This window comes from Chiloscyllium plagiosum, unplaced genomic scaffold (genome assembly GCF_037043375.1).
Source record: "Chiloscyllium plagiosum isolate Xiang-an unplaced genomic scaffold, Cpla_swu_hap1 HiC_scaffold_23, whole genome shotgun sequence".
NCBI lineage: Eukaryota > Metazoa > Chordata > Chondrichthyes > Orectolobiformes > Hemiscylliidae > Chiloscyllium > Chiloscyllium plagiosum.
This window is the reverse complement of record NW_028270161.1, coordinates 12,635,709-12,647,917: the sequence shown is the minus strand read 5'-3', so window position 1 is coordinate 12,647,917 and position 12,209 is coordinate 12,635,709. Positions and strand designations below refer to the sequence as shown.

Genomic DNA, 12,209 nt, shown 5'->3' with positions numbered 1-12,209 from the left:
AGCAGTGCAGTGATCTGACTCATTCCCTGGCAGTAACCTACTTCCTGTAATTGAATGAAAAGAAAAAGTAAACTAGTTACTTAGATGGAATTTATTCATTATTTTTAAGGAAATTAATGAGATTTGACATTTAATTTATAAAATTTTATTTGGAATTAAATCATTCATCATAATTTGAAAGAGATACATTAAGAAAGGGTCCCAATGTAAAGGGAACAGTCGTTAACTTCCTTTTCAAATGTAATGCATACCCTGTAATCAAGACATTAGAAAATGCAGGAGTTTGCAAAACCTGTTTCTGCAGACAATGTAACAGAGGTACCAGATGTGTTAATGACTGTCAAAATATGAACTTCTGCTAAAAGGCAGCAGTGCAAAAATGGACATATTTTCTAGCTATAGAGAACCAGATTTACAAAGGGTGGCATATTTAACTGTTAAAAAGTTCTGACAAGTCTGAAATTAATTTAATAAAGGAAGGCAAAGGAAAACTATAATATTACACTACTGAAGAACATAAAAAATAGCATAATACTGAATAATTACAAACAAAGAAACACAAGGATAACAGTGGTGCCATTAAAGGAATTAGGTATGATAAGCTGATAGATAATAATAGCAAAATGACAGAAACCTTAATTTTTTCTCAGCATTCACTCCAAACATGATTGAAGCAAAGTTAGAAAAAAATTCAAAAAGATACAAAGATATTTCACGTGGGAAACAGGGTTAATTGATAAACTACAGCTCATGTTGGGGTTGGGGAGTGCAGCATATTAGCATAGAGATTGGCCGGCTAACAGGAAGTACAGAATTGGTACGAATGGATCTTTTTCAGGTTGCTTGAAACAAGTGGTGTGTGAGAGGTATCTGTACTGAGACCTCAACTCTTTACAATTTATATACATTACTTGAATGAAGGGACCAAAGGTATAGTTGCTAAATTTGCTTATGATACAAAGATTGGTTGGAAGTTGTGAAGGAATCTACAAAAGGATATGGATAGGTTAATTGAGCAAACAATGAGCAAAATGTGGGAGAATGCAAAATTGTTCATTTTAGCAGGAAGAATAAAAAAAAATTACCTGAAAGGTGAGAGATTATAGAGCTCGGAGTTGCAGTAGGATCTGTATATCCTAAAGCATGAACCGCAAAAGGAGATTATACAAGTACAGCAATGTAATAGTACGCTATCATCTGTTGCAAGAAAAATTAGATCCAAAAGTAGGGAGACTATGCTTCAGTAAGATAGGGCATTGGTGAAAACACAACTGAAGTCCTCTATACAGTACTGGTCACCTTGTTTAAGGAAAGATACAGATACTTTAGAAACAGCAAAGCAGGCTTTCTAGACTAATATCTGAAATGGATGGATTGTTTTGTGAGGACAAGTTTAACAGACCAGATTTGTATCTGCAGGACTTTAGAAGATTTAGACTTGATTTAAACATATGACACACTAAGGGGTCTTTACAGGGTAGATGTGCAGAAGATGTTCCTTCTCACATCTATTCATCTATTACTAGCGGTCACTGTTTAAAATTCAGAAGTTGCCCTTTTAAAACAGATTAAGCAAAATTTTTTCTTGGGTAGAGCTGAGACTCTTTGTAAGTGTTTTTTTTTCTGAAAAAGCAGTGAAAGCAGAATCTTTAAATATTGTTAAGGCAGAATAGATGCTTTCTGGCAAAGAAGGGATGAAAGATTAGCGCAGGTAGAAATGTGGATTTATGATCAGATAAGCCATGGTCTTATTAAATGGCTGAGAAAGCTCGAGGGGTTAAATGGTCTATTCCTGATCGTTCTTGGTATATTCATATATAGTTGACTAATGAGAATAAAATCCTCTGCTTAGAGAAGTGTATCCACACATATTCAATGCCAATTCACTATTACCTGCATTTAAAATTCTGTGAAAAAGGGAATAGTTGTAGGAGATGGAGGGACAGATAATATAATTCACAGAGACAAATGAATGAAATGATCCACTAATATCTCAGTAAAGTTGTCATATGACCATAGGACTGCTCTCTCAATAGAGCCCTCTGATGGTTATTTAACTTGAGGGTCACCACGCCTCAAACAAGGGGAGAGATTAAAGACGAGTGTCCTTCATGGCAACCTCATCCGATGACAGGGAAGATAACGGAATTTTCAATCCAAGATGCAATAGAAAAACTTCTAGAAACTGAAAAACAGTTTGAGAAACAAAACGGGGCACTAGACTTGATGAGCCTTCATGAAGTCTTTGAATTAATAGAAACGAAAAATAAAGGAAACACAGCAAATATAATATATTTGGATTTTCAAACAGTTGAGGAGCTATATAATGGATTATTGACCAGGTCAAAGCACAAGGAATCAGGGGCCAAGTTGAATAGAAAGCTGGTTCCAAACTGAAAGTTAGGTTTAAATGTAGTTACTCAGATTGGCAAGTAGTCCTAAGTAGTGATCCATATGGATTGGTACTGGAATCCCTGTCGTTCACTATTTGGGTAAATGACTTGGGCTCATAAAACAGAAGCACAATTTCAAAATTTGCACATGGAACCAAAATATGGGATGTAGTTAACAAAGGAGAGGTCTTCAATAAAACATGAATAAATTAGCAAAATAGGTACATAATTGACAAAAGAATTTCAACATAGATTATACCATAAGGCAATATGAAATAGGAACGAAAGTAGCCTATTTAGGTCCTTGAGCCTGCTCTGCCATTCAATAGGATCATGATTGATTCTGACATTCCTGTCCTTTCTCACTCTACTGATCAAGAATCTCTGTCAACCTTAAATATATAGATGGATTCTGCTCCTGGCACCTCTCTGTGGCAAAGGAGCATCAAAGACTCTCAACCTTAAGAAGGATTTCCTCCTTGACTCAGTCTTAAATTGGTGCCCCTTTATTCTGAGACTTTGCCCTCTGGTCCTAGACACTTCCATGAGGTAAACCATCCTGTCAACATTTATCCTGAAAAGCCCCTTAAGAATCCTATATGTTTCAATGAGATCACCTCTAATTCTTCTACACTCTAGTGAAGAGAATCCTTTGCTCCAAAGGCAATCAGTCCATACTGGAGATTATCCTTGTAAACCTTCTCTGAACAGCCTCCAATGTAACACTATCTTTCCTTCAGTAAGGGGACCAAAACGGCTCACAGTACTCCAGGTGTGGTCTCACCAGCACTTCTTACAGTTATAGTAAGATTATCCTACTCTAATACTCCAACCCCGTTGAAATAAGGGCCAACGTTCCATTAGATTTCTTAATTATCTGTGTGCTAGATTACCGAGAGGTAAAAACATTTTGGTAGGAATAATATGTGGGCCACAAACAAGTGTCTGAAGCATACAGCCCAAATAGTGACACAAGTTAATAAGAGCATAAAAAAAGGCAACAAAGCACTGTGGCTTATTTCTGGAGAGACTGATCTATAACAGAGTGATGCTAAACTCATGTAATTATAACATTTATTACACTGTGAACGTTTTGGCCTCTTTATCAAAAGAAAGGCCATGCACCCATGCCTATTGGTAAAGGTGAAAAAGAACTATTGTAACGATAGCAGAACTGAACTTCAGGGAAACTGACCAGGCTGGGGATTTTTTTATGATAGATAGGGTAAACCAGTTAAATTTGTTTAAAATTATGAAAAGGTTTGATATATTAGATATTGAGCTGGCATTTCCACTTGCAAAGGAGACCAGAGTTGGAGCCATATAAATAACCATTAACAAAAACAATATAGATTTCATGAGAAACCTGGTTAGTAAAAAATGCAGCCAAGGTGTGGAACCACTTTTTTTATTCATTTGTCAAACTTGAGTGTCAATGAATGGCCAGCATTGATAGCCCATCCTTATTTGTCCTTGAAAAGGTGGTGGTGAGCTGCCTTCTTGAATTGTTGCAATCCACTTGCTGTGGGTTAACCCACGAAGTCAGTAGGGAGGGAATTCCAAGATTTTGACCCAACGACTGAAGGAACGGCGGCATATTTCCAAGTCGGAGTGGTGAGTGCCTTGGAGGGAAACTTACAGGTGGTGGTACTCCCAAGGACCTGTGCCCTTGTCCTTCTGAATGGAAGTGGTCGTGGATTTGGAAGATGCTGTTTAGGATGTTTGGTGAATTTCTACAGTGCATCTTGTAGATAGTACACACTGCTGCTACTGAGCGCCAGTGGTGGAGGTATTGAATGTTTTAGATGCGCTGCCAATCAAATGGGTTGCTTTGTCCTGAATGGTGTCAAGCTTCTTGAGTGTTGTTGGCACTGCACCCATCCTGGCAAGTATTCCATCACATTCCTGATTTGGGCTTTAGAATTTGGGGTGTCAGGAGGTGAGTTACTCGATGCAGTATCCCTAGTCTCTGACCTGCACTTGTAGCCGCTATGTTTACGTGGTGAGTCCAGTTGAGTTTTTTGGTCAGTGGTAATCCCAGGGATGTGGACAGTGGGGAAATTCAGTATGCATAATCATAACCTTTTTCATTAGCAACCCCAACCTGGTGAAACATGAATGTATTGATACAAATACCATGGATGCATTTTAAGGGAAAGCTGGATAGACATGATGGGGGAAAGGATAGTTGATCTATTGATGAGCATTATCTTTGTCTGTAGGGGTCGATAAAGAGGCTTGTGCAGAGCATAAATATGGACATGGATCAGTTAGGTTGAGTGAGGTCCTTCTGTTCTAGATGTACCTTGCTAATGTTCACTTACAACATATTTGCGAAGTTAATGAATTAAATAGATTAAAATTCAGAAGATTGTGTCCCATTGTCACTCCACAAAACAAATAGCAGTGACATGTTTTAATGCATGATTACTGAAGAACAATTGAAGAATTTTATGTTCACAATGAATATTCACCTGGCAGGGTTAAATTCTTTCAAAAAGTTTAAATACTAAAAAAAAACTTAATATCCTTCAAACATTCTTCACACTGAATTATATTCTCCCTGACACCACCATTGTTTCAAAATCAGGCATTTCAGCAATCACTTTATTATAACTGTGCATCATGAAAATCATCTTTATTAGTTTCATTACAAAAGCATTGTACATATCATATCTTTCAGAAAATCAATATGAACCAGAAAAGGAACAATTTGCTTCGAAATCTCATCTAAAATACAGACGACTAAGAAACATACCGTGTTATACATGGAATAAGCAGCTAAAACGTGGAACAAAGCTTGTTGCCTGTAGAAGAAAAATATAAACTAATTACTTATGAATTTTGATTTCAGCTATATTGAATATAAACATATTGATTCACAACATCTTCCTCAATTCTAAAGACATGTTTGTGCATGTAAAGGCTCCTGTGGCTAAATAAAGAAGCAAAGTGCTACTCTGGACATTTACAAGAAACAATTCTGGGTGATTCTTGAACAGCCAACATTCAAATTTCATCTTTCTAATTGTATCTAGTATAGCAATCAACAGAAGACATTAAGACAGAAACCTTTAGAGAAAAGTAAAGAACGCAAGTTATTGAACTTAACCTTGCAAATAATTGACACTGAGTATACGCATCTTAAAATCTATCCAAAACATCATGGCATCTCTTCTATTTGTTAGTTAATAATACCAAATCATCTTTGTTATTTCTTCAAGCAGTCCTGGAGAAGATATTTCACTACTTGCTACCATCAGCTTTCATTATTATTATTACTTTAATTATTCCATCTTTGATGCCACTGTCACATGGCCTCACTGAGTCCCTCAGACCACTGGTATTCTTGGATGCAGATCCTTACATGTCTAGAAATTCCACAAAAATACTATTCTGTAGCATTATTAACCACCAAGTGACACATTAAATAAACACAATATCTAAATTCATATGTGCAGACAAGACAAAATAGCAGATAGTCAGCCAACATATTAGCATATGAAATTTCTGGTGTAATTTTAACAACTTACACTTCCTACAGTACTTTTGACGCATGGAAGTAATTAAATACAAGATGTTTCACAATGGTATTATAAAATAAAGGGTATTATAACATGAATCTCACAGCAGATATTACATCACATGTCCAAAACCTAGACTAAAACAGTAAGTTTTAAGAACTGTCTTAAAGAAAAGATGGAAGGCGCACAGAGAGTTGGAGTGGTGAGGAAGTCCAGACCTTGGGGCCCAGATAACTGAAGACACAGGAATTAATAATGGAGAAATTATGACGAGGAATACACAAGTATATTCTAAGGTCTGAAGGTGAGTGCAAAAATAGGCAGCTAAGGCCATGGGAAAATTTGAAAACTAGCATGAATATTTCAAAACCAAGACCCTGTTTGACTGGGAGCCAATCAAGATCAGTGATTACAAAGTTGGCAGAAAAGGACTTGCATTTGGATGACATCAAGCTTACAAAGTGCACAGTGAGAGAGACCAGCCAGAAGTGTGTTGGAACAGTCAAGTTTAGAGGTAATAAAGGTGAAGGTTTCAGTAGTAGGTCAACGGAAATAGAAAAGTCAAGCTATGCTAGCGAACTTGTGCGGAGTCTGAGCAGATAGGGGAAGCCCTAAATGAGTTTTTGCTTCGGTTTTCACCAAGGAAAGGGAACTTGTTGTAAATGAAAACTTAGAGGAGCTGGGATACAGTCTTGACCAGATCATGATTGATGAAGCTGATGTGCTAGAAAGTTTGGAAAACATTAAGATGATAAGTCCCCAGGGCCAGACCAGATTTATCCTAGGCTGCTCCGGAAAGTGAGAAAGGAGGTTGCCAAGCCGCTGGCGAGGATATTTGCCTCTTCACTTTCCATAGGTGTCGTACTGGAGGATTGGAAGGAAGCGAATGTTGTTCCTCTTTTCAAGAAGGGTAATAGGGAAATCCCTGGCAATTACAGACCAATCAGTCTTATGTCTGTGGTCAGCAAAGTTTTGGAAAGAATTCTGAGGGATAGGATTTATGACTATTTGGCAAAGCATAGTGTGATTAAAGGCAGTCAGCATGGCTTTGTAAGGGGCAGGTCATGGCTCACAAATCGTTTGAGTTTTTGAGGAGGCGTCAAGACAGGTCGATGACAGTCGAACAGTGGATGTGGTGTATATAGACTTCAGCAAGGCATTTGATAGGGTTCCCCATGGTAGGCTCATTCATAAAGTCAGGAAGTATGGGATACAGGGAGATTTGGCTATCTGGATTCAGAATTGGCTGGCTGACAGAAGGCAGAAAGTGGTTTTAGATGGAAAGTATCCTGCCTGGAGGAGTGTTGAATGGGGTCCCGCAGGGCTCTGTTCTTGGGCCTCTGCTCTTTGTAATTACTCGGATGAGGAGGTTGAGGGGTGGGTTAGTAAATTTGCAGATGACACAAAGGTTGGAGGTGTCATCGATAGAAGGCTAATGCAGGCTGCGGGGCGACATAGACAGGATGCAGAACTGGGCTGAGAAATGGAAGATGGAGTTCAACCTGGATAAATGCAAAGTGATGCATTTTGGAAGGTCGAACTCGAATGCTGAATGTAGGATTAAAGACAGGATTCTTGGCAGTGTGGAGGAACAGAGGGATCTGGGTGTGCAAGTAAATAGATCTCTCAAAGTTGCCACCCAAGGAGATAGAGTTGTTAAAAAAAACCATATGGTGTTTTGGCTTTTATTAACAGGGGGACCGAGTTTAAGAGCCGTGAGGTTTTGCTGCAGCTCTACAAGTCCCTGGTGAGACCACACTTAGAATACTGTGTCCACTTCTGGTTGCTCTGCTATAGAAAGATACAGAGGCTTCGGAGAGGGTGCAAAGGTTTACCAGGATGCTGCCTGGACTGGAGGGCTTGCTTTACAAAGAAAGGTTGAATAAGCTCGGACTTTCTTTCTAGAGAGAAAGAGGAAGAGAAGAGACCTGACCGAGGTGTACAAAATAATGAGAGGAATAGCCAGAGACTTTTCCCCAGGGCAGGATTGACTGGTACAAGAAGTCATAGTTTGAAGATATTAGGAGGAAGGTATAAAGGAGACGTCAGAGGTAGGTTCTTTACGCAGAGTGTTGTGAATGCATGGAATGCATTGCCAGCTGTGGTGGTGGAAGCAGAGTCATTGGGGACATTTAAGCGACTGCTGGATATACACATGGATAGCAGTGAGTTGAGGGGTGCGTAGGTTAAGTTACTTTATTTTACATTAGGATTAAATCTTGGCACAACATCGTGGGCCAAAGGGCCTGTTCTGTGCTGTACTTTACTATGTTCTATATTCTAATTATGGTCGCTAGCCCCAAAGTGCTCCCCCACTGACACCTCAGTCACCTACCCTTCCTCATTTCCCAAGAGTAGGTCAAGTTTTGCACTTTCCTCATAGGTACATCCACATACTGACTCAGAAAAGTTTCTTGTACACACTTAAATTCCTCTCCATCAAAACTCTTAACATTATGGCAATTCCAGTCTATGTTTGGAAAGTTAAAATCCCCCAACACAACCAGCCTATTATTCTTAAAGATAACGGAGATCTCCTTTCAAGTTTATGTCTCAATTTACCGCTGACTATTAGGTGGTGTATAATACAATCCCTTTTTTATTTCTCAGTTCCACCCAAATGTATTTCTGGGAATAACCTCCCTAGGTACAGCTGTATCACTATCAAAAATGCCACTCCCCCTCCTCTTTTGCCTCCCTTTCTATCCTTCCTGTAGCTGCCAGTCCTGTCCATCCCTGAGCCATGTTTCTATAATCGCTATAATACCAGAGTCCCATGTTCCTAACCATGCCCTGAGTTCATCTGCCTTCCCTGTTAGATCTCCTACACTGAAATAAATGCAGTTTAATTTATCAGTCCTACCTTGTCCTCTGCTTTGTCCCTGCCTGCCCTGACTGTTTGACTCGCTTCTTTTCTCAACTGTGCCAGTCTCAGATTGATCTCTTTCCTCACTATCTCCCCGAGTCCCACTCCCCCACCTTACTAGTTTAAATCCTCCTGAGCAGCTCTCACAAATCTCCCTGTCAGTATATTAGTCCCCTTCCAATTCAGGTACAATCTGTCCTTCTTGTACAGGTCACTTCTACTCCAGAAGAGATTCCAATGATCCAAAAATGTGAATCCTTCTCCCATACACCAGCTCCTCAGCCACACATTCATCTGCTCTATCTTCCTATTCCTACACTCATTAGCTCATAGCATCAGGAGTAATCCAGATATTACTCCCCTCGAAGACTTCTTTTTTAAATTCCTGCCTAACTTTCTATATTCTCCCTTCAGAATCTCATCCTTTGCCCTTCTATGTCATTGGTTCCAATGTGTCCAACAACCTCAAACTGGTCCCTCTCCCATTTGAGAACATTCTGCACCCTCTCTGAGAGATCCTTGATCCTGACACCAGGGAGGCAACACGTCATTCTGATTTTTTGCTGCTAGCCACAGAAACATCTGTCTGTGCCTCTGACTAGAAAGTCCCCTAACACAATCGATTGCTTGGAACCCGACATACCCCTCATTTCATTCGAGCCTGTCTTGGTACCAGAAACTTGGCTGTTTGTGCTACATTCCCCAGAGAATCTATCACCTCTTACATTTTCCAAAACAGCATACTTATTTGAAATTAGTACTTCTCCCTATAAACTGCCATCCATCACACCCCCTTGCTCTTGTAAATTCCTCATTGTCTCCAACCGTTCCATGTCACTCCAACCAATCTATTCGATATAACAGGATTAGCAAACAATGGCATTTGTTGCAGATATAATCCTCACTAACATGCAAACTCTCCCTAAACTCCCATATCCGACAAGAAGAGCATATCACTGTACTAAAGGCCATTTTTGCTTCTTCCAATCTACAGACCCAGAAAATAGCACTATCTTATTCTTCTACAATGCTCCAAGCTAACTTAACACTTATGACTTAAGAGACATATCTCAATAAAATATTTAATCAATAAAGAACTCACTATTGTAGATTTACAGCAAGGCTATACTGAAAACTATTCACTTATCTGTTGCGGTGCTGTAACCTCTCCCAAACAGGTTCCTCCTAGATCAGTTGTGAATTTCACTGTTTGTTAAGATTTCCTAGGCGTGCTCCGATATCCAGCGATGCATGAATTCAAACAGCAATGGCAGTAACTGCTCAGGTTCACTGCTGTATCAGTTAACAGTGTGGGTTTCTTTCTCTTTCTCTCTCCTTCACTGACCATGTGCTGCCTTTATCCTTCTCCCTTTTAAAAATGCTGTTGTTTTGACTTTTTTTTCTTCTTAAGTTCCAAAACAATGCAACAGCATATAAAACAATAATTGCTGCTCCTGGAATTTGAGGAAATCACCTCCAACTAAATACCTCAAAAAAGGACCAGCCTGGTACAGCCAGAAACTTTTCCTGTCCTCCACCCTGGATTACCCAGAATCCTGCCATTTGTGACTTTGAGTACAGCTGTTTGGTGCATGGCAGGGCAAAAACCTAATTCATGGGACTGAAATAAGCCCAAGGAGGAAGTAAATGGATTTGGGAGGCGACATACATTCAAAGACTGTGGAGAGAAATCAGAGTTTAGAGATGGGACATCAGGTTGTGAGGATGGTGTGGTCAAGAGGAGTCTTTTTTCTTAGGAGAGTGGTGATGACAGCAGACTTAAAAGGAGAGAGGTATAGCATCTGAAGAGAAAGAACTGGCTAACGTGAAGGACAGGAGAGGAAGTTGAGTAATCAGCACTTAATGAGAATAGGATCGAGGGAACAGGGCTCAAAAGAAGAGTCACTTGACTAACTATTTACAATTTCTCTCTCGATAGATACAGCTAGACTTGCTGCATTTCTCCAGCACTTTGTTTTTATTTGAGCAAGCAGAAGACGGATTTTAGAGAAAATAAACTCTGAGGGCATGTGGCAAGATGAAGGGAAAACAAGAGAAACATGACTGCTCAGAGCCAGGGCAAGGGCATTAAAAGGAAGTTTGGTTAGGTGACGTAGTAGAATGCAGATTCGAGGCAGAGAAGGCTGATTGGATGGTCTTGATCTCAGCGATGAAGTTTATGAGTTTCTTGTATTTACTGTTGGAGATAAGAATTGCAGGGACAGGGTAAAAGGGTTTAAAAAGATGGTCTATAATTGAGGAAATAAAGCTGGGGATTATCCTTGCATTCCAGGATTATTCTAGAATAGTGAATGATTTTCACTGATGAAACACATGGTAGCATTTTAAACAGTCCAGGCAGGCCTTGCAATGTATAACCAAGCCATATCCTTTCACATCCATGTCCTTTCAATGAGCTGTGATCAAAGCCATAATGGGGGGCAGTGTGAGGAGAGAAGTAAATGGGAACTAGGATAAAAGGAGAGTTGTTGCCCTGAAGACATGATTGAGTTATTTTGCAGAGGCATTGTGACAAATGAAGGGCCAAAGGCTCTATTTTTGGGATTTTGAAGGTCCACTTGTTAACAAATTGGGATATAGATATTTTCAAGGGATGAATACAAGATTTAGGATAAGGGACGGAAGGGAGTGAGAGTGGTGAACAATATAAAGAAACAATCGGAAATGGACTTATCTAAGACTGAAACTACTGAAATAGCAAATCTATAGAACATAGAATATGGATCGTTATAGTGCAGTACAGGTCCTTCGGCCCTCGATGTTGCGCCAACCTCTACCAATAAATGCCAACACACCATATGCCTTCTTAACAACATTATCAACCTGGGTGGCAACTTTCAGGGATTTATGCACCTGGACACTGAGATCTATCTGTTCATCTACTCTGCCAAGAATTTTACCATTAACCCAGTACTCTGCATCCCTGTTATTTCTTCCGAAGTGAACAACCTCACACTTTTCCGCATTAAACTCCATTTTCCACTTTTCAGCCCAGCTCTGCATCTTACCTCTGTCCCTGTCTAACCCACAATAGCCTTCGGCACTATCCAAAACTCTGCCTACCTTACTGTCATCTGCAAATTTATGAATGCATCCTTTTACACCCACATCCAGATCATTTTTGTAAATGACAAACAGCAGTTACCCAAAACACATCCTTGCAGCACACCACTGATAACTGAGCTCCAGGATGAAAATTTCCAATCAACCACCACCCTCTGTCTTCTTTCAGTTGGTCCATTTCTGATCCAAACCACGAAATCACCTTCAATCCTGAAACTCCGTATTTTGTATGAAACTGTATCAAACGCCTTACTCAAGTCCATATACACCACATCAACCGCTTTACCTTCATCCACCTGTTTTGTCACCTCGAAGAACTCAATAAGGTTAGTGAGGCATGAC

At 39.6% G+C, this 12,209-nt stretch overlaps 1 protein-coding gene across 1 annotated transcript in view; it reads right to left on the bottom strand.

Annotated features, from left to right (window-relative positions):
* Positions 1–1,084: 1,084 nt before the first annotated feature.
* Positions 1,085–12,209, bottom strand: part of LOC122561844 (USP6 N-terminal-like protein) — a 127,097-nt gene continuing 115,972 nt past the window's right edge. Inside the window, exons 8-9 of the mRNA XM_087999761.1 lie at positions 5,152–5,200; positions 1,085–1,136 (exon numbers count right to left, since the gene is read on the bottom strand). Coding sequence (XP_087855887.1) covers positions 1,101–1,136; positions 5,152–5,200 — 85 coding nt within the window. The 3' untranslated portion in view covers positions 1,085–1,100. The remainder of the gene's footprint in view (positions 1,137–5,151; positions 5,201–12,209) is intronic.